The 23,895-nt window shown below is 43.8% G+C and overlaps 1 protein-coding gene across 6 annotated transcripts in view; it reads right to left on the bottom strand.

Annotated features, from left to right (window-relative positions):
• Nucleotides 1–3,747: 3,747 nt before the first annotated feature.
• Nucleotides 3,748–23,895, bottom strand: part of ARFGAP3 (ARF GTPase activating protein 3) — a 520,570-nt gene continuing 500,422 nt past the window's right edge. For all 6 annotated transcript variants that reach the window (XM_086922080.1, XM_086922097.1, XM_086922107.1 and 3 more), the window contains one exon: nt 3,748–5,027. In XM_086922080.1, coding sequence (XP_086778206.1) covers nt 5,010–5,027 — 18 coding nt within the window. In that variant the 3' untranslated portion in view covers nt 3,748–5,009. The remainder of the gene's footprint in view (nt 5,028–23,895) is intronic.

Genomic DNA, 23,895 nt, shown 5'->3' on the forward strand with positions numbered 1-23,895 from the left:
GTTACCCTGAAACCGGTCCCAGGATGCTTGTTTCCAGTTCAGGGAAGCCCTGGTTTGGCAGTTCGGGCTGGACTGTAACCAAGGGGCAAAGGGTCAAGGCTGATTTGCATATAGCTGGGTCTTAACGGAGGTGGCAAAGTGAGCTTAAGAACCATGATGGGTTCAACCCAGATCTGTGACTGGGGGGTGAGTGTCTGAAAAGTTTCAGCGCTCCATCCATCATCTCCTTGTATTTGCCATATATTCCTTCACCATGAATTCAAAAAGACTTAGAACACAAAAAACACAAATATTATGCTATGTATATTTGTAGTGGGGCTCATTCATGAAGGGTATCCTGGGGCAGAGAACTGAAAAAAAGGAATTACTACGAATAGTCTGGAGGCAACGGGTGATTAGAAAAGTCAGGTTTAAAGTTTTTCTATACCGCCATGGATACATAAATTCTCTCATCTTTAGTCTTGTACCCTAGGACTTGTAAACAGTGAAGGAGATGGATAAGACAAGTTCATTCCAGGCGTTCACGGATAGATAGGAAAAAGAGCGACTTCTAGACCTGATGGGATGGATAAGAGGAGCAAGAGCAAGCAGGAGAGAGGAGAACTGCAGGAGTCTAGTCAGGGTGCAGGAATGGATTCTGTCGCCGAGGAAGTGAATGCCTTGGTTGCAAAGCACCCTGTAGGTATAGCAGAGGTGTTCATAAACGGCTTTCCTGTGATGGGTAGCCAATGGAGTGTATGCAGGTGCATAGAAATGGAAGTAAGATGAAGAAGATTCAGCACAAGTCTTGCAGCTACATTGTTTACCATCTAACAAAGTGGCCTGCATCTTTTGGCCTTGCCGATTAGAAACTTAGGACTGGTTTATAGCCTTGCATGATGGCCAAGGCCCTGACCTCTGCCACACTGGCTGAGAACGACCTCCTCCTAGAGCTCATGTATGGCACTGTCTGCTAAAACTCAATTGGCACCTATTGTCAAAAAGAAAGATTTTCAAAGGAGTCTGACATCTAGCCTTACACAAGATGTTTTTTCTTCTTTTTCAGGCTTTTTGCGATATTAGTCAAATCAATAGGTTCGCTCTGCATCAGCTGGCCTCCTCAAGCTCGCCTTAATCAAGAGATAACAAGCAGGAGGCCGTGCCTTCCCTTATACTGCAGCAACATTTTGGATTACCCTCCCCCACCCACCACTATTCATGCTCAAGTCTATCTTAATGCCTTTTTGTACACAATTGAAACTTCGGGCCGGATTACGAGTTTAGCGCAGGTGCGCCCAGCTCTCTGCGGGCACAGCTGCGCCAAACCCAAACAAGGACCGCCCGCCATATTAAGAGTTGAACTTGTGTTCGGCGGACAGTCCTTCCCCTTTAATGGCCGCGCCTGGAAAACAGGCACTGCAATGGGAACGGCTAAAAAGTTCCAGCACTGCATGGACGGTAACGCCCACGCCATGCTGGATCTTTGGGGATATACAGACGGGGGGCACATCTTGTGCCCCCCTGAGTGTATCCATTTGGCGGGGAGGGCATGGGGTCCTTTAGAGTCTTCTTTGTTCCTCCACAGCCAGCCTTTTGATGGTGGGGTAGTGGCGGAACTTCGAATATGCTCCTGAAAATACTACATTTTGGAGCACCTCCTCCACTGCCAGGGAACTACTGTTCCCTGGTGCAGCCAGCAGTCCTCTGCTGCAATGATTTTGCAAGTCGTAATGTGGCAGACTGATCACCGCCACCTGAAGTCTGGCAGTCGCAAGACCGCCAGACTCGCAATCAGGCCCATAGTTCTTTATTAACTCTCTCATAGCGTAAAGCCTCCAATTTGCTCGAGCTGTATCTTGACGCTACTGTGTTTTTAAGGGTTGTTGTTCGACTCTACACATGCAACTTAAATTCCATTCTTTAGCCTGCCCAAGAGAAATAAATAGGAAGTGGCACACATCCATCTATTAACGCAGTCATTTTTACACTCAAAGGCTAGAAAATCATACACAGAATGATTTGATGAAGTTAGAATGTAAGTGATAAAGACGAGTATCAAAGAGTGAAACATTTACAACATTTTAACCATAAAAGAAAATGTATTTATAAGTATCTTTTAAACATTTATGACCTGAATGAATGAATGTAACCCTTTCCATGCGGCCGCGATTCCCCTGGTGTGCTGTAAACAACACGAACAGGGGCGGGCCGTGACGAACCCCAGCAGTCATCAGCACACGAGTGCATGACGGCTGGGGTTCGTCATCAGCATGGAAGGGGTTAATGAGTACTAAGACATAGCGACTCGTTGCTCTACTTAAAAAATATTATCCTTAGCAATGAACAAAGATAACTAACAGACCAACCTCCCAGAGACTTACATTTCCAAATACTTTAAAGTACACTTTGAGACAACTCATTTGTAAGGCTGAAATTAGTGTTTTAAATAGATTTTACTTTTCTCTCACTTTACTGGCAACTAAACAGTGAAATTAGTTTCTTGTTTATGTATATGTCCCTTATAGATACCTCTTTAAAAACACCTAAAAGGACATCTATTTAAATGGCCTCGTTTACCCGTGTACCATATAATTTTGCGCTGTCACACTATTTTGTAATGTTTGATCTGCAAAATGCTTTGGAAATTGACTTAAACAGAAATATGCAGAAGTAAAATGATACAAAAACTACATTTAACTATGAAATACTACACGTGCACTATAAACTAAACATAGCACATTCACATTTGAGCCTATAAACAATACTTCTGATTTATTAAAATCCTTTTGGTTAGGATAATGAACATTTCTGCATTTTAACAAAAACGCTGCATCTTCTAGAACTGTATTTCCTGTGTTAGCAAACTATGCACACAACTAGGCCCTAATGCCATCTTTCTTTTCAAATCAGCCGTGTTTTCATTTCTTATTCTTACACCACACACACACTGCAAAATGTGAACCAATGCTTTGTGATGACCTTTTCTTGGTGAGATTCAAAAGAAGTTGACTAACTCGTAACTTTCAAAGGTCTCCTACTACTCAACTTAGAATCCATTCATACGAGTTTGTTATTGTTTTATGGAGCATGATTCGCACATTCACAACCGATGACATTAGGTCAGAACAGGGCAAATTAAAATTAATTTAAGGAATAATGCTTGGATGGAGGCACTAGATGAAGTTGTGTTATCCTGTACCAAGATTGGCTACATTTGATCACATTATGCTGACTCTGCAGTTTGCATGGACTTCTATTATGCATGTCTCTATAAAAGATAATACATTTAGGGTAAGCCAGACTTTGGCTCCCTTTGTCAGTTTCTCATACTTGGAACTTCGAGAATTTTGCATATTTGCACATTTGCACATGCTGCATCTACTGCTTTAAACTTTGCTGGCCTTCATGGCAATTGAATTCTGTATTTAATGCTAATTTCCATAGGAGTGCTTATGATGAATTTTGACAGATTTTCAGATTTCTATATGTTTGCCTTCTCTATTGTGTCTAAAAATATCTAAACACGCCCTTCTCTTTTACATTTTGGTACGGACTCCAGAGAGCCCATTTTATGAAATGCTAATTATTTCACTTGTGTTTGGGTGCTGCTAGTGACACACTGCCTCATATGTTCTTTAGGTTTAACACCATCCCTGATCCTGTGTAGGCACTTTTATCTTAAACTCTCGAACAAAGATAGCGTCAACATAGTCCACAGGAACGCCGTAGTTGATTGACCTTTTTTAATAAGAAACAAAGAAATACAACTGTTGAAAAGTTTTGTTTATTAGGGGATTGCACTGTCACAACTCTTGAAAAAAGTTTCTAGTATGTTTTACAGTGTACAAATCTGTAGTACATTTTATGATCTGGAAACTGTTGAGCGATTCACAAAATTCAGAACAAGTACATTTTGCTCTGCCAACACACGTTTTGCTGTCTAAAACACAGCCACATAGACTTGTTTATCATCCATACCAAAACTGGTAATTTTCCCAAAAGAAAGATTAAGGTACAAATAAAATCTAAGCACATATATACTATACTAAGTAGAAATCAATTTCATCCCGTTACTGATTTGGTCCTCTAGTGATAAATACTTGCTATGTATACAGATCATTCTACGACAGTGAATCCTGTCTTCAAAGCACTTAAGGAATATTGCAGCTGAGTTTCGAAGTCTTAAAAATGATCAAAAATAAATAGAACTTAAACCCATATCCAAACAAAGGGTTTGTACAAGTAATTTTTATTATTCCCGTTTGAGGATCTCGGTATTACGTATTCCAACTAACATCATATGATTGTCTAACCGGGAATCATAGAAAGAAGGTACAATCTAGGTTTGTTTCGATGTAAAAATATTATACTAGTGCGTTTACTTTTTATCTCACTCCAATTGTCCTCATTCAAACTTAAAAACGCATAAGAAGCCAAATAATTCCAAGATTGTTGATAGAACATAGCTTGTAATGACGTAAAAGGAGCAAAAACAGAAGACAATAAATGTCTGATCCAAGGGGGGAGGCCTGGGATGACGAGCTATTTTGTTTCCATTGACTAAACTTCACCCTCTGGGCCTATTGTTTCATCTCCTTTTCATAGTAACAGCCTTGGGAGCTGAGATCTCGGAGTTGATTTAGAAAGATAAAAGTCTGTTTATGGTGGAGGTCCTCAAGCATTTTACCACCATGTCTAGTAGGTCAAACACCAAGAGCACATTTCACTCCAGTAGCAATTGAATGTTTTATATGAACCGACCTCAGGGTAAAGCTAGAAGGAAGAAAAGCTTTATATAGGTTTAAGATTTGGAGACTTAAAAGTATTACTACTGGAAAAAAAGGTTACACATTTCTCTAAAAAAAATAGAAACAGAAAAACACGTATAACGAACAGAAGAAAGGTCAATTCTACAAAATATTCAATAGTTTTGAACCATTCTCCATACAATTCCGGATGGTAACAATTGCTCGCTCTCTCTCTCTTGAGACATCCAATCAAATTGTGCACAATATTTCTTTCCAAGCTTCTTAGGAGCCGTACCGATCCTAAAAAATAATACAAGTAAACAGATTTGTAATCATTGTATAATAAATTCAAAAGTAAACATCAAGTTTCACATCAACACTGTAGATACATAGACGGGTCCGCATGCATCAGAGGCTTGGATCCCAGGGTCTACTCAACCATTCATTCTCCCAAACGGCAAAAATTAGTACCACTGAGTTGGGTTACAATACACAAAGGTTATTAGCATGAAGATACCTATCAGTCTGAACTTGAGGCTTTATGTTAAGGTAAACATAAAAGTATAAAATGCTATTATTTCGATTTTAAGATGTCCAATTACAGCCACCTTTTTGAAAGCATAAAACGAAACTTCAAGAAAAAAACCATACGAACACTTGCAAAATATAGCGTGGATTGACAGGGTTGCCCGCGATACAATTAACTTCTGATATTTAACCTTTGGAGTAACTGACAGGTCAGCGTCCAATCCACCTCCCTGAAACATGGAAATCTATACTTGTATGAATGGTTGAGGTTTTCAGAAGCGGTCTTTAAGAGCCTTCAATCAATGGGCCTCGGTGCTATAAACCGACTGATGGATTATCAGAGGCGAAAGGAGGTGTCAATAAGCCTTGCACAATCTGATAACCAAGACAGACACATTTGAGTAAACAGCAAACAGGAAGCCCCGTGGGCCCAAGAGTGACCTACAAGTGTCCACATCCTCCTGGCGCGTGAGCGTGGCCCTATAACCCTTTTAGTGGATTTAGGCTACTACTCAGTGAATACGGCTAATAGTGTGGACTTCTGAAAGGCTTACGTAAAAAATCTATATTTAATTCTTTATAATATTGCAACAGTTACGTATTATTTTCTATTTATACGTCCAAACCCCTTCACACCCGCCTGCATCAATGGCTAACACGGTTAGCCTAACAGGCTTTCCCTAAGTCCTACAACAAGGGGTAATAACTGAACTACAGGGCTGGTATTTACCGCTCCCTCAGTAACATAAAACCGCACAGATAGGATCTTTTCAAATATTACACTTATTTTCTGGTCTAAATCGAAATAATATTTTATAACAAATCTGCACAGGATGGATGAAGCGGTTTCTCCTTGCAAGAGACAGGAACCCTCTTCTGTCCAGATGTGGGGGTTTCATTCTCAACTCAGACCTGACCTATAACAATCATCGCCTTGGTCGCTATTCTTCAATGAACGAGGCCTTAACACCATCGATGCTCATGACGATCTCAGCTCGTCATGAGGTACACCTCTCGTACACTCATGACGAGCTGAGCTCGTCATGAACAATGGGATTTTAAAAAATTCAGCATTGACGATGAATTTCCTAAGCACTGATGTGGTTAAGACTGAAACACACAGGGTTTGGGGACCGGGCTGGTGGGAAGAGATTGAAATTTCGTGTAGGTTTAGAGTGAGCAGAAGCTTTCAGTATGGCCGAGGCCCAGTTGCTTAAAATCACGTAGTGGCCCTTTATGTGAGACTGGCCACTACAGGACTCAACAGCAGACTGCAGGTTGGGCAGATGCTTTCAAGGGTAGAGGGACTACCGACCACCCTTGCAAGTGGACCATGGGGGCAGCACTCCACCAGCATCAACGCTCAGCTCATCACCGCCTGCTTTGACAGATTGTAAGATATGAAAGGCACTCATACTTGAGAAGAGATGCGATAATGCCATGTAGAGTTGAAGCGAGTGCTGTGGTACTCACTAAAAGGATCTCCTAAAAACACATAATGAAAGTCAATAACTGGAAAGAATGCAGCAAGCGGTGGTCACAGCTGCTACAGGACACTAGCCATCTATTACCATGGTTATTGCACCCCAAACCTTAACGGGCCACTTCTTGCCACTACATACAAAGGAAACCTCTCAGACATAAGATATAGGGAGGATCTGAAGATATGCAGACTCCGTAGCCCGTAGAACTGCAGATACCGCTAGCCTCGTTACCTCACTTGGACATAGAAGTCCTTCCTATTATGCAATTTTGGGGACTATCATAGGCAGAAACAGTGTGTCTGTGTCCATTACCACGTTTCCTCACCCCTGGAGTTTCACCTAGAGATTTCACCTGTTTTTAGCTTTTAACTTTGACCCCTTATTCGGGCACTACAAATATGACACATGTAAAGAGTGCAAACTATGCATTGAGCCAAAATCTTTTGAGTACAAATGTGTAATTTGAATGACTTGACCAATTATAACAGTATGCATGTGGAATATTGGACTGTCAGTGAACATTGTTAGGTAAGGCAAACAAAGGAGAGAATCAAACCAAGAATACTGCAACTTTGCAGCTGGATTAAATGCAGAACAACTGGGGCATTTCAAATCAAAGAAGCATGCCCCTGATGCTTTGAGGTGGCTTATCACAGAGAGAGTGGACAATAGTCCACAAGATGGGGAGATATCGACAATTCAATATGTGTGAATGCAAAGAGATACATTGGATTCAATGAACTATGGGCTCAATTAAAAGGAGGAGTGGGGTAAGGGAACTATCTTCCATCATTTTTCTTACTTGCACTGAATGCTGTGGCTAATAGTTGACCAAAACTCAATATACTTAACCACCAACAAAGACTAATATTGAGCTGCTTTCTCTCTTTCTCCGACTTGCACACAATCAAATTTATTGTAGATTAATTTGTCTTTCTTCTATGGTTATGCCACAATGGTGTTTCGAACTAATGGCCTCAATTGATACAGGATGGAGGTTAATTTGCATTCCCTTTTTTAGAGTGAGATTTCTTCTGTCTATTCTCTGGACTGTAACATTTATAAAGTTTTGCAAAAACTTTCTACAAAACTTACCCTTCATTTCCCATTTGAACATTTTACATACTCACATTTATAGTGTGACCAACTAACTTGCAATTTTATTTATTTTTCTTTTACACTAATGTGGTGCTGACTGAAATTTGCACCCTCACACGTTTGCGTATTTCTTTCTATATAAAGATGTAACATGCATGCACGTGTTCGATGCAGCTGCATGCACGTGTTCGATGCAGCTAAATACAGAATTCTTTCTAATGGGCACTGAGGAATTCTCTTTTTAGGCCACTGGATGGTATTTTTCGATCATTTGCTGATGTCGGACAATTTTTTTTAGTCATCTAATTTCTAACCTTTTGTGAGGGATGTTTTGGCCTATGACTAACACAAAGGGGTTTGTGAGTATTTGTACGCATGCAGTACTGATATATATATATCCAATTACCACTCCGGTGCTAGTTCCACCCAAAGGAGAAAAACACGAACTCCAGAAAAATCTATCTATCTATCTATCTATCTATCTATCTATCTATCTATCTATCTATCTATCTATCTATATATATATATATATATATATATATATATATATATATATATATATATATATATATAAGAAATGCCCACTACAACGAGACCTTTTCCACGAATAACAACAACGCATGCATTACAACGCAGGTGTGGTTACCACGAATAGCCTTTACCACGCATACTTTTACTACGAGATAAGTAGTAAAGGCATGTGTGTTAAAGGCTAAAATTAAAAAAGTGGTGGGGGGGGGGTGCCCCCCCAAAAAAATGTGTGATAAAAAAGGGGGGACCTGGTGGGGGGAGGGAGATTCCCCCTCCTGAAAAAAGCCCGCACCTGTTTAAGTAGCGATGTGGGGGCAATCGGGAGGCAATCTGCGTCGTTAGAGGAAACGGAACGACACTTCAGTTTCCTCTTTACGTCGTGCAACGTCAGCTCGGAAGATCATGGTGAAAAGACAACATGGAGAGGTAAGGGGAATTTTACAATAAAAAAAATAACGCAGGGGTCCGATTTTGGGTTCAGGGGAGGGGTATTTGTAAGAAGGGTTTAGAAGTGAGGGAATAACCTTTATTAAGAGTATGTCCTCACCATGCATGAATTTACAACGAAAATCGTTGTAAAAGAATATTCATGGTAAAGGTTATGCGTGGGAATGGCATTCGCGTTGTCATGCATGCGTGGTAAAGGCATGCGTTGCAATGGAATGTTTTAGAATGTCTCACTCTCACACACACACTCACAAAACAAAGGTTAAAGGGACGTTATAGTTAGGCTCAGGTTTCACTCGTACAAAACCAGTGATATTCAGTAGTTCTTGTTAGCTGAGCCAACTATAACTCGCTCCCACGCAATGCACTGCTTACAAACTCAAATATTACATCACTCATGACATGGTCATTGACATCATTGGTGAGTAAGTAAGTGGCTGTTTAAGGTTAGTGAGTGTGTGTGTGTGTATGATGGGCTATATGGGTGAATGAGCGTGTATGGCTGAGTCAGTGAGTGAGTGCATGTGTCAGTGGTATATAGGTGAGTAGCTGGGTATGTGAAAGGCAGTATAGCTAAGTGATGGGGGATGTGAGTGACTGTATGGGTAAGTGAGTGAATGTGACAGTGGCTGTATTGGTGAGGTGGAGCTTGCGTCAGTGACTGTATAGGGTGAGTAAGGATGTGTTAGCATCTTAGTGAGTGTGTGTGTGTGAGAGAAAGACTGTATGGGTGAGGAAGTGGCTGGGTAACTGACTGGATGGGTGAGTGAGTAGGTGTGTGGGTAGCTCTATGGGTGACTGACTCAGAGTGTGAGTGGCTGTATGTGTGTTGTATCAGTGAGTGAGTAGATGTGTGTGTAGATTTTATGAGTCAGTGAGTGGGTGTGTAAGCACTGGTATGGGTCTGTGATTGTTTTTTTTTTTATAAATGGTTGATTGGGTGCATGAAAGGTTCTATGGGGGTGTGAGTGGGTGCGGTAGTAATTTTGTTGATGATGTCAACAGTGAGGTCATTTGAGATGTCTTCATTGATGTCACTGACCAGGTTATAAGTGATGTAATAGGTGAGGTCATAAGTAGTGCATTGCGGGGGCACGAGTTATAGTTAGCTCAGCTAACTAGAACTGCTGAATTTCACTGGTTTTATAAGAGCAAAACCTCAGCCTAACTAGAACGTCCGTGCAACCTTGGTTTTTTCAGTGAATTTCTAAGGTTTAAACATAAAATTAATTACCTAACTATAAAGTCCCTGTAATCTTGTTTTTTTCCGGTGATTTGTTTTGTTTTTTAAAGTAGTAATGGCGTTTGGAGAGTGGTGGAGAAAGGGGGCAGGGACTCTGACCAGCTTTCAGGAATCCCACTGTGTAGAACTTACAGAAAGTGCCAGGAGGGCATCTTTGCCCCCAAGTTTCCTCCGAATCCAAAAGGACTTCATTCCCCAACGAGTCATGCACCAGGAGACACGTTTGTAGAGTGGTGGAGAAAGGGGACGTGGCCTCTGCAGACCTCTTAGCAATCCCGCTGTGTGTGACTTACTGGAGGTAACAGGAGGGATTGTTCGCCCCAAGGACCATCAGCAGCCAAGCAGACTTCAACCCCCAACCTGTAGAGCCCCCCCGCCCGAGGCTAGGTATTTTTAAAATTGGGAGGGGGCCGCACGGCCCCCTCCCTAGCCAGATAATGGCCATAGGGACACCACCCCCTGGGGCCCGCCTTTTTCTTGTGTTTTTTTTAAATAAAGGAATGGTGTGTGCCCCTTCCCTAAGCTGATTTTTGCCCCAATGACCGAATCACCCGGGCCGACCCTTTTTAAAAAATTAAATCATTTTTTTGTTTTAAACGGGAAGATGGCAGCGTGGACCCCTCCTGGGCCAATTTTTGATTCACGGCCCCCCTCCCCTGGGGTCTGGCCACACTACTGGCTGCCCTAGTCCCACCCAGCCCACCCAGTTTTTAGGTAGAGCTTAGAGTCAGCGCGCATACACTGCTCTGTGAGACTTGTTGTGGTGGAGTAGGAAATAGAAGCCCTGCACACTCTCCACCAATATTTGCCATTGGCTTGTGTTTCCTAAATGCTGGCTTTTGATTCGTAAATAGGCTTGTTAGTCCGTCCATAGTACCGCCTCGTCTTCATTTGTCACCTCCCATGGCGACTGGCCCTTTTACTTTGGTTGTTGCATTGTACCTGTTATTTTGTCTTTAACCACTATTTTCTTTATCAAGATTTTCTTACTGCAGGCACAACGTGCTTTGGTGCCTTCTTTACAACCCCACCCACTGACCCTCCCTCCCGTTGTCTGTGCCTTCTTTACCCCCGTGCCTTCTTTACCCCCTCCCTCCCATTGTCCGTTACTTCTTTACCCCCCTCCCCACCCTCACTTCAAGAGTCCAATCCGCCTTTTGCAGCACTGCAGGACACAGACTCTGTAGAGCCAGGTGGCCTGACCATCAAGGGGGGCTGGGAGCCCAAGGGCTTTCTGGCTGCGGGGGGGGGGGGGGCAGGCAGGTCCTGGTTGCACTGCTGGAGTCTTAAAGGGGAGATTTTGATTTCTGATGTAAGTGGCAGCAGTTCTTAATAAAGTGCTTACTATTCATTTCAACGTTTTAGTATGACGTATGCTTTGATAGTAAGAAGGTGAAAGCTGTGCTTCCAGCTGGATCGATTACGTTGTGAATTACATTTGTGTTTTTCACCCTCCTCCTGGAAAGCGTAATAAAACCTACAGTAAGATTAGTTTTTTGTAAAAATAAATTGGGAAGGAGGGTTAACTCGCTCTCTTGGTCCTGGTTATGAGGCAGCATATATTCAGGGCTGGGCCAGCTGTCCACTGTGCCTCGCTGCCTCCTCCCGATGGGCTGCATGCCATGAGGTGTTCAGACAAAAATAAGATGCCAGGATGACCCCAGGGGCTAACGGACAGCTCAGAAGCTCCATGTGTGAGCCCCCCCCCTTCAGTGTTCTACATATAAAGGGGGCACCCTCAGCTTGTCAGCTCGAGGGTAGTGAGGAAATAGAAATTTTTAGGTAAACCTATGTGTCCCCCACTCGCACCCCATCCATACACACGTGTCCCATGTATGTCATGTAATTCCTTTTCTGTGCCTGCTAGAAAGACGCATATGCATTTGCGTCCAACGTTAACATGTCAGTTATACAGTTCTCCAAGAAAATCACGTTAATTAGGCTTCTAGGCCTATGGTGCCAACGTCTTTACATGGTGCACTTTTGAATAAAGCACACGTTTTCTCCATGTTTTCTGGCCCAGTCGAGCCAGACCCTTAATCGAGGCTCCGAGTTCTTTTCTGCCTCTGAAAGCTGCAGTTTAGGTATGCATCCCTGACCTCTGCCTTACTTCCTGCTCAGACGAGCGGTGCCCGGCTCGGCCTGGTCTGCTTGCCAAGACGATGTTTTACCTACAAGTTATCTGCTCAGCCTCCTCGAAAACACATTCCAGCCTAGTGAAATAGGTAAACATATTCCCGGCTGCAGAGCAAAGGGCCCTGCCTTCCTGTCTCCATGCAAGTAATTTACTGCTCTCGTTACCATGGTAGGCCCATGGCCCCCGCACTCTACATGAAGATCCATATGCACGCACTAGCATTCAGTGATGAACGGCCTCTGCCCGAGAGACCTTTTACTCCAGACACTACATCCTCAAAACAGAAGATATCAGATATGCTGTATGTGCAGGTCGTTCTGACATCCCAGACATTAGTCTCCTCTACTAGTGCTAAAGTCAAAGCCCCCAGCTCTCCCCAGTTACACGTCATGCTCAGTTGCGCGCGCATCTGTAACAAAAGTTTCTGCTGATTCTGCAAACTTTCTCTAAGCATCCACCCACATGTGACGTTTCTTGTGACGATTCTCTGACATGTCAAGTGTACGCCTTCTTACACGCCTCCTGTTACGCACATGTGTTCTTATCTCTCTTTTCACCTGTTACGCCTACTGTATTCATTTCAATTATACTGTTTTACTATATATAATGTGTGATGTTAATAAAATGTTGAATGTCCCTTCCTGAACCTTAGTGGTGACGGAACCCGATGTCCCATGCCTCGAGGCATTTCATTAAAGCCCGTATGACTCAGATACCACGGACTCTGCCTCTCATTTGATTGAGCTATCCTTATTGACATTTAATGTAATAAAAAATTGTACGGTAAAATTATTTACCACATAATTCTGGCGCCCGAATAGGGACCCCCCTTCCCCACTCGCCGGCGATGTACCGCAGGCCTTGACCCCTACGGACCCCTGACGGAACCAGTGCACTCCTGCGGGTTTTCCTGCCATCTCCCTCAGGCCCACGGAGGAGACGGAGACTGCGACCCGGCATCCAGACGAGGCGGTGAGGAATGCGGAGGATCCCGACCAGAGCCCCTAGTCGAGAGAGCAAGGTCCGAGGTATCCGGAGGCCCACCTGTTCCGAGGCGCATGCGTAGTAGCAGCCAGACGTCGTAGCAGTCCAGTCCAGTCCAGTTTCTGAGGCCTTCAGTTTTTGCTTCCCGGTGAGTACCGTTGTTGGGAACGCATCTAGACGGGTCCATTAATTTGTGCCCGGTCAAGACAGGTCTGGGTACACAGACCTGGTCCAGACGTGTTCATTTAGGTGGACACGGTATGACGTGTCTCTTCATGGGACCGGTATTGTCTGTACTGTTTTAGCAGTGCATCTAGTAATCCAGTGATTCAGTATTCTAGTATTGTATCTCGAGATTTCAGTATTCATGTGTCTTCTATGTACCAGGTAATATCCGTCTGAAATGTTTTAATGTGGTTTAATGTCGTGGTATGAATGACTGTTTGCTATTCATTACTGTGTTTATTGTGTTCACGTTTAAATCAATCCGAAAATGCCGATGTTCTCGAAATTACGTCAGATAGGAACTAGGAAAGGGATACTCGAAGAAGCAGTTCCCGTCCCGCCTAGGGACACTTCAGGACATTTTATGTACCATAAGCATGGCTTAGATGCCATACTGTACCTAGATTTGTGGGTGGATTATACTAAAGATCTGGAAGAGAAGTATAGATGGCCTGTCTCAGGGACATGGGATGCTGATTGCATCATGAGAGTAGAAGAAGCATTATGGAAAAAGAAAGCCAGACAATCCCAGAAAGATGCCATAGAATTATGGCGTAAAGAAGCGCATAGAAGAACAGAGAAAGAAATCAGGAAAGCAGAGAGAAGTAGAGAAGAATCCAAAAAAGCTAGAGAAAAAGAGTTACTAGAGGAAGGAGAACGAGTCACAATAGAACAACAAGATAGACAAAGAAATGCCCTTATTACAGGTCTGTATCCTGTTCTTGCCGAGGGCCTGCCCAAGGCGACCCCGGAAGTACCACGTAACTTGCCACCACCATTGGTCCCGACTAAACTCCGTCATAAACAGACCGCAGCAGACATTTTCCTTTCTTCCTATTTAGATGATGTTGCTCCAGCATATACTAATGTACACGTACCACCTGCTAATAATGTACAGCAGCCTATTCAGTCTGCTCAAGACAGGACCCCTCCTCGTCTCCAAGACTCGACTACCGCACCTATTGTCACTTCCCCTACTGCTACTGCTACTGTTCCTCCTGCTATTGGGCCTACCAATCCTTTTGCGACAGATGCAACCCAGAGTCCGCCTCCATTACATATACCTCCTTTACCCGCTATGACACCAGTAGGTACAACACAGCCAGTTCATGTTTTCGCTTCAGCTTCAGGAGGCGCAACAGGAGGTCTCCCCCATCACACCCCGCCTCAAGTAAAACGAGTGACGCTTAGAGAACTAGCATTACAACGTACACCCAGAGCAGCGACATTCGCCGCCCTTAAAGAGTACATCACAGATTGCAGATATGACCCAGTACCAGGCGAAGATGAGATGATACTATACTCACTACGTTTACGGCGAGTCACAAACTATTTAGTTCTTCTACCACATATGGAAGAACATCTAGATAACATCTATAATTTCATTAGAACAGGGGAGAGACCAGAATGAATTCACGAAGCCATGGCACACAATAAGGTCGAGACACAAAAAATGATCTTACAGTTTTTGATAAATTGTTTGATAAGGGAACGGGATCGGCCAGGTACAAGTAAAGAAGAAATGGGTATCCTGATTAAGTGGAGTAACAATATAGCTGACGGTTAACATAATACGCAAGGTTGTATTGAAGCCATGTACAGAAAAATCCGTAAAGAAATTGTACTAATACACGAAAGGGAAAACGAAGCTAGGGAAGCCGAGAAGGAGAATGAAACCACAGAGGAAGAGGACGAGTTAGATGATACAGAAGAAAACCGAGAAACGATAGCGTATGTAGGTAGAGCAAGACCTTTTGACAGACCCATACGCCTAGAAAGCAAGAAACGTTTTCTTTCTCCCATACCAGAACAATGTTCTCTAGAGCATTTATTCCAAGACACTGATAAAGTACTGAAACAACGAATAGGTTACAGTGAACTTAGTACTATGCGTGAACAAGAATTAGCCCGATCAGCAGTACAATGGGCTGGAAATAACAGTGTATATAAAGATGATTCAGTAGCGCAAACATTTTTGACTCTTTCCCCAGACGAACAGCGACTAGCTGGTATGTACATGATCCAGCATCTCATTACACTATATGAGAGTCAGCATTCTGATCCAGGTCCCCTATATAATATATTGGAAGAATTACTCCTAAAAAGATGGAGAGGCCTAGGTGCCGATTTAATTAATACCATTCTAGAACAACGACACAAATACAGAACTTTCCTGACTCCACATTTTGTTCCTGTTCCACCTCCAGTAAGACAACCATTTTACATAGACAGACAGAATCCCTTACGAGAAGTTCATCCCGTCCAGACCCAAGGGGGTGCGCTTCAACGAGTATTCGTATACACACCCTTAAGCAAAATGGAATTATTGGAAATGAAGAAAATAGTGCCTTGTCATGATAAAGATCCAGCAGGGTTTCACCGTGAACTAAAAGACATGTTACTTATGGGGGATTATACATACGCCCGATATTCTTAAAATGTTAAAAGTATTGTTGCCCGCCGCCATTTACGAAAAACTTAAAGAAAAAGAATGGGAGGTGGGAGATAAAAAGATTATTTGGACTGAATTAGAAAACGAAGAAAATACACGAATCCCAGGTACTGGTCTCGGGGACAAAACTAAAGCATTACCAGGATTATTAGTACAGGTTTTACTGAGGTTATTGGCAATTAAAAAGGAAGACTGGGATGCAATCTCAGCCTGCAAACAGAAGCAAGATGAAGACACTAGTGATTTTTATTCCAGATTCGAGAAATGTTTCATTATTAATAGCGGTTTGAAAACAAGTAGTGAATCATATCCACATCTTTTTGTGACCAAATTAGTCGAGAATTCCTTACCACAAGTTAAAAATAGAGTTCTGAAAGTCGAGAGTACATGGCAAGCAAATACCCCTTCTCAAATGTTACAAATGCTACAGTACCACCAGAACCGAATTAGAGAGGAACATGATCATGAACAGAGACGTATGAAAGACACGAAAATGAAAGTACTAGTTGCCCAGTCTGTTCCAGCTGACGGTCAGAAAAAGGGTACAGCACCGCCAGGTCATTCTGCAGCTCCCGTTAAAGGGAATTACAACTATTGTAAACAGCCAGGTCACTATATAAACGAATGTACTGTTCTGAAATATAATATTGCTACAGGCAGGACGAAAGAAAGACCGCGTCCTCCCAGACCAGAACATGTTCCACAGAATATTCCACAGAATACACAACCCCCACAGCATGCACAGCAAATAGTAGCTGTACCCCAACCTCAACCTATTGCTGCCACGCAACATGTCACACAGCAAATGTACCAGTATGCACAGTCAGATTACCCCGATTATCAGCAGTACTCATGAAATAGCCTAGAGAGGGAGGTTGGCTTGCCTCTTATTGAGGTTCCTGTAGATCAAGAGGGTCCCTATGTACATAGTCCGGTATTAGGGAAAGACAGAAAATTTTTGATTGACACAGGGGCGAGCAGAACTACCATCAGTCATGACGAGGTTCCAGGGGCACCCCTCTCAGGCTCACAGAATGTTTCCCTGGGTTTTTCAGGAAAGCCTATTGTTAACGAAGTGTCAAAGCCAGTTTCCCTAGAAGTTGGTCCATTGTCCCGTACTACAGACTTGTTACTTACAAAAGCATGTCCTGAAAATCTGCTTGGTATTAAAACGTTGAAAGCACTAGGAGCAGTAATATGTTGTTCTCCGGAAGGAGTGAGATTATTTTTACGTGATTTCAAAGGCCATTATGTGTTGAGAGATTTTGATCCAAGATTGCAAAATGTACCACAGCATTTATGGGCACAAGGTCCAACTGATGTAGGTTGTATGCACATTACACCTTATCGTGTTACACTCAAGCAAGGAGTTGTACTACCCCGAATCCGACAATACAAATTGCCCCCTGAGGCTGTAGCAGCCTTACTGAAAATTATTGACGAACTGATTGCCCAAGGAGTAGTTATAGAAACTGATTCCAATGTATGTAATTCTCCAATCATTCCGATTCTCAAACGAACTGACCCTAATGCACCACCAGTCTACCGATTGGTGATTGACCTTCGAGAATTGAATAAATGCATCATTCCTCAGTACCCAGTAGTGCCAGACATCTCTTCCTTATTGACTGCCATTGATTCCGAAGCAGCGTTCTTTACTGTAATTGACCTCAAGAACGCTTTCTTTAGTGTCCCCATTCATCCGGAAAGCCAGTATCTTTTCGGATTCTCTTTAAATGGCCGAAGCTTCAAATTTGCACGTGCACCTCAAGGGTTCACGGAAAGTCCTAGTATTTACAGTCAAGCCCTGAAACGACAACTAGACAGTATCCACATGCCTACTGACACTGCTCTGCTGCAATACGTTGATGACTTGTTAATAACAGCACGGACCGAACGTGACTGCGAGCGCGCATCACTGACTGTCTTGTATTTCTTGGCCAAAAAGGGGCATAAAGTGTCCCCTTCGAAACTACAATTCTGTGCCCAGCAAGTGGTATACCTTGGGCACTTGCTGTCCAAGTGGGGGAGACAGCTGACACCAGACCGCATCCAGTTAATTGCACATCTACCACAACCCAAGACACAAAAGGAGGTACGGGCCTTCATTGGCCTCACTTCTTACTGCAGACAATGGATCCCTCAGTATGCATATCTAGCCAAGCCACTCATACAGTTGACAACACAGGAGGCAGCGACTTCGACTGTCCTCCCTTGGACTCAGGAACACACACAAGCTTTTGACGAATTAAAGAAAGCCTTATGTCAAGCACCTGTTTTAGCGACACCATGTTACAGCAAACCTTTTACACTTTTTGTCACAGAACGCGATGGCACAGCATTATATGTGCTTACACAAGATCAAGCAGGAAAACACAAGCCTTGGGCTTATTTTTCTAGTACATTGGATCCAGTGGCCCAGGCTCTGCCTGCGTGCCTCAAATCAGTTGCAGCGACAGCTTTAGCAATCAGACAAAACGATTCAATAGTGTTAGGACATCCCCTGACAGTACAAGTTCCACACTCTGTGGAAGTTCTTCTGAACCGAACCCAGACACAGCACTTGACTATAGCAAGACTGACAGGATATGAATTGACATTGTTTCAGCCACACATAGAGATCAGACGTTGCAATACATTAAACCCTGCCACATTGTTACCCTCGAGCACTATTGACCCGACACCACATGACTGCGTGGAAGTCATCAATACTGTAACGAAACCCAGACAAGACTTGACAGACATTGCATTACCTGACCCAGACCTGACACTTTACGTGGATGGTTCATGTATGAGAACATGCACAGGATTGTTAGTGGCCGCCTATGCAGTGACCACTGAAACGGAAGTCATAGAAACACATCGTATTGACACATTGTCTGCTCAAGCAGCAGAATTCATTGCTCTGACCCAAGCCTGCATCCGAGCCAAGAACCTGAAAGTAAACATATATACAGATTCACAGTATGCATTCGGAGTTGTTCACGACTTCGGTATCCTCTGGCAAGAAAGAGGTTTTTTAACTTCTCATGGCGCCAAGATACAGCATGGTCCCCTCATCCAAGCTCTGTTAGAAGCAATACACTTACCTGCATCCATTGCTATCATGAAGTGCAAGGCACATACGAAAGTCACTGACACCATTTCCCAGGGTAACGACCTGGCAGATCGAACAGCTAAACTCACAGCTCAGACTCAAACAGACACTCCGACGGACACGACAAAGACTGACACATCACAGACACATTGTATGACAGTGAAGGATCCCACTCTAGATGTACTCGATATACAGACACATGCCACTCCAGACGAAATCAAGAAACGGACTGAACAAGGAGGGATCCAGACAGATCAGGGATGGATGACGAAGGGGAGAGCCACATGGTTCCTCCCCGACTCTATGGTTCAAATTATCATTAATACAGCACATAGTCCAGCACATTTAGGAGAGAAAGCCATGTTAGACAGCATTCAAAACCTCTGGTTCAACAAGCATTTACGTGCAGCAGCAAAACAGAAAGTGCGTACCTGTATGATCTGTTGTCAGTTCAATCCAGGCAAAGGCATTCCCGTGGAACAAGGTGGATTCCATCCTCCTGACCATCCTTTTGAAGTCCTCCAGATGGATTATATCCAGATGGACCGATGTAGAGGATTCAAATATGTCCTCGTAGTTGTATGTGCCCTTTCCAGATGTACAGAAGCATATCCAGTCCCAGATTACACTGCCAAGCAGTTGGTTCGTGAATTCTTCCCGCGATACGGCTTGCCCCGTGTAGTGTACTCAGATAATGGACAGCCATTCTCGTCCGAACTTATGAAACAGGTATCACTCCTGTTAGGTTACCAGTGGAAATTTCACTGTGTACGACATCCCGAAGCAGCGGGTCTAGTCGAGCGTCACAACCAAACTCTGAAAACACTATTAGCAAAGGTCTGTGCAGAAAAAGGTGTAGATTGGATAGTAGCCTTGCCAGTTGCCCTCTTCTATATGCGCATGGTAGCTCAATCTAGAACCGGACTATCTCCTTATGAGGTAGTCTTCGGCCGACCTCCCAATATGTGGGGAACGCCTATGCCTCGTAGAATAACCGATGTCGACAGTAATATGCTGACAGATTACCTAGCTTCCTTGATGTCTGCACTACTATCTTGTCGTTCACAGGTCACGGCTGCCTTCCCGGACAACACCCAAGTAAAACCGCATGAAATCATTCCTGGGAATTTTGTTTACGTCCGCAACTTCGACCGCACAAGCCCTCTGGAGCCGAGGTGGAAGCAGCCAAAGCTGGTGTTGATGACGACGAGGACCGCAGTAAAGCTGGAAGGTCGCAAGGGGTGGCTACACTCTAGCCACGTGAAACGGTTTCACGGACTGTGTCCAGAAACTGACGTAAAGGACTGCCCCCTTTCAGACACTGACTCTAAACTCCCCCTGCTAGAAAAAACTCCCCAACAGGAGTACCGAGCAAAGTTGAGGTCTAGTAAGTCAAACAGCGTTTAATTGTTTAAGTCCCCCTCGGGTGAAGCGGTTAGACAGGTTTCTGACATGAATAAGATAGACCCAAGTAGTCAGAGAGATAGGCGAATCGAAAAGAGAGAACAATATTGCAAAAACTTGCATAGTAGATGTATCATAACGTTAATTTTCATGTTTATTCTGAGCATTTCGATTATATGTATAAGTTTCATGTTACATGATTTCTTTCCTTCTTTTGGTTCAAGTGCACATAATTCCTCTAATGATTCTGTAGAGCACACTTTCAGCGACCTGCCCCCTCATGAATTATCGACTAGCAATGCGCAACAATACATTCATTCGTATGTTACACCACACTCACCAGACCAGCAATGCCACCAATTGCTGGGTATGTGGCCGACTCCCACCTTATCAGAAATACAAGGGAGCTCTGCCCCTCTTTCCCTACCCGTTTACACATAATGGTTCATGTGGAGCATGGTTTGCTTTAATGTCTTCCTTAGACAGTAAGTCCCAAGTTTCCCAAGGCAATTGGATATGGGGGAACCTGAATACAGTCATGAATAAAGCGTGTTTCCCAGACGCAGACGGTCTTCCCCAAAGGAGAGGGACCGACCTAGAAAATGAAGTGTATGAATTAGGTAACTTTTCCCTCAATCTCATGATCCTGAACGTCCAGTCCGAAACTAATTCGAACTTGCCGTTTATAACAGTTTTGCCAGTGAAAGGCGAAATATGCGTTAGAAAGAATGGTTCAGTACATCTAGGACACAGTGATTGTAATACTGTGGTCGAATTCAGTGATAAAGGAAAGTCTACTTTCAAAGCCTCTCGCCATTCTTATTTCATTTGTGGTCACACGCTTATGTACATCTGCCCCCTGATTGGGATGGGACGTGTTACATTGCGTTCCTATTACCACCTGTTTTTCTAGCCCCACCTGATTATCATCGAAATACACGCCTTATGCATGTCAGACACAGAAGAGACCTTCCCCCTGTTATTGATGATTCCGAATCAGCATGGGACAAGTATAAGGATTATGTTAAAGGATACTTCTGGTTCATAGGTCCTGTCCAGAACAGTAAAATAATATGCAGGTTAACAAGAACTCTTGAAGTAGTAGTGAACGAAACTACTTTTGCTTTAGGTAACCTGACCGAAGAGCAATCTGCTATGAGAATTGTTGTTCTTCAAAATCGCCTTGTCCTTGACGTCATCCTGGCCGATAGGGGCGGGGCTTGTAGAGTGATCGGATCCAGTTGTTGCGTGTTTATTCCTAATAACACACCTTCCGTGTATAAGGCCATAACACGGCTTCACGAAATTGCTCACCTGATACACCAGAATCCAAGCACCTGGACTTGGTCCGGTTGGCTCTGGAGTGTAATGGCTGCCTGGGGATGGAAATTGCTATCATTCCTAGGAATAATACTACTTATCCTATTCAGTTGTTGTCTCTGTCTGCAATGTGGGCCAGCGATTTGCAGCTTGTATTCCCCGTCCAAGTTCACGTTCCCGTTCCCGAATAAAGAAAGAAGAGCAAATGATGTTATATGAACAGATAGATGGTCTCATGAAAATAGATGTATCCTAAAGGGTGTAGTAGGGGCCAAGGAGGGAATGAGGAAATAGAACTTTTTAGGTAAACCTATGTGTCCCCCACTCGCACCCCATCCATACACACGTGTCCCATGTATGTCATGTAATTCCTTTTCCGTGCCTGCTAGAAAGACGCATATGCATTTGCGTCCAACGTTAACATGTCAGTTATACAGTTCTCCAAGAAAATCACGTTAATTAGGCTTCTAGGCCTATGGTGCCAACGTCTTTACATGGTGCACTTTTGAATAAAGCACACGCTTTCTCCATGTTTTCTGGCCCAGTCGAGCCAGACCCTTAATCGAGGCTCCGAGTTCTTTTCTGCCTCTGAAAGCTGCAGTTTTGGTATGCATCCCTGACCTCTGCCTTACTTCCTGCTCAGACGAGCGGTGCCCGGCTCGGCCTGGTCTGCTTGCCAAGACGATGTTTTACCTACAAGTTATCTGCTCAGCCTCCTCGAAAACACATTCCAGTCTAGTGAAATAGGTAAACATATTCCCGGCTGCAGAGCAAAGGGCCCTGCCTTCCTGTCTCCATGCAAGTAATTTACTGCTCTCGTTACCATGGTAGGCCCATGGCCCCCGCACTCTACATGAAGATCCATATGCACGCACTAGCATTCAGTGATGAACGGCCTCTGCCCGAGAGACCTTTTACTCCAGACACTACATCCTCAAAACACAAGATATCAGATATGCTGTATGTGCAGGTCGTTCTGACATCCCAGACATTAGTCTCCTCTACTAGTGCTAAAGTCAAAGCCCCCAGCTCTCCCCAGTTACACGTCATGCTCAGTTGCGCGCGCGCATGTAGACCAAAAGTTTCTGCTGATTCTGCAAACTTTCTCTAAGCATCCACCCACGTGACGTTTCTTGTGACGATTCTCTGACATGTCAAGTGCACGCCCATGTGTACGCCTTCTTACACGCCTCCTGTTACGCACATGTGTTCTTATCTCTCTCTTTTCACCTGTTACGCCTACTGTATTCATTTCAATTATACTGTTTTACGATATATAATGTGTGATGTTAATAAAATGTTGAATGTCCCTTCCTGAACCTTAGTGGTGACGGAACCCGATGTCCCATGCCTCGAGGCATTTCATTAAAGCCCGTATGACTCAGATACCACAGACTCTGCCTCTCATTTGATTGAGCTATCCTTATTGACATTTAATGTAATCAAAAATTGTACGGTAAAAGGGTCACTATCCCTTGCCCCATAAGGATTCCTTACTCCATGACCCACCCATGAAAGGCTGCGCATGTCATATTCACGGCCTGCTGCTGTGAGCACTGGGTTCAACATGTTAGCCAGAGCTTACTTCGTTTTCCAGTTCAACGATTTTACAGGGAGGCGAGTGCGTGCAAGGACGTGCGCATAGCACGTGACAAGGAAACAAACTAGCCTACAGAGGCAGCGCATGAGCGGGTGCCCCTCAGTGGTTGGTGTCCTTGCTTTCTATGTTGGCCTGCACTGGTCAGCAGTTTTGGGGCACTATCGGGGGACAACAGATGGTGTATTGATTGATTGGATCTACATGGTCATTGTTCATTGGGACCCTGTTAGACTCTATGTTGACTCCACTGATGGCCCAGTCCCCTTGAAGTGGGCAGTTGCATGCCCAGCGGAGGGGATGTGCACTGCATTTGAGCAGATCATGTGCAAATTATACAGAAACAGTCGCTCGGTACAGTGGATCGAATTTCAAACCACCTGTATTATATTTAAAGGGAGAGTAAGGTATCTTAATATGGGTGTGCTGGGGAAGGGGATTCAGAAGCCACATCATGTAGTAAATTTACGTTGCTATTCTATGTTGGGGGGGGGGGGGGGAGGAGGGAGCATTGGCCTAGAGAATAAGCCGGGCTTGAGGCAGTCGTCATCAGTCTTTTCGGAAGATAAAGGTCAGAACTGGCTGAGACCAGCTGGTGTGTAATCACAGCCTTGAACACAT

Source organism: Lissotriton vulgaris, chromosome 1_1 (genome assembly GCF_964263255.1).
Source record: "Lissotriton vulgaris chromosome 1_1, aLisVul1.2, whole genome shotgun sequence".
Classification (NCBI taxonomy): Eukaryota; Metazoa; Chordata; class Amphibia; order Caudata; family Salamandridae; genus Lissotriton; species Lissotriton vulgaris.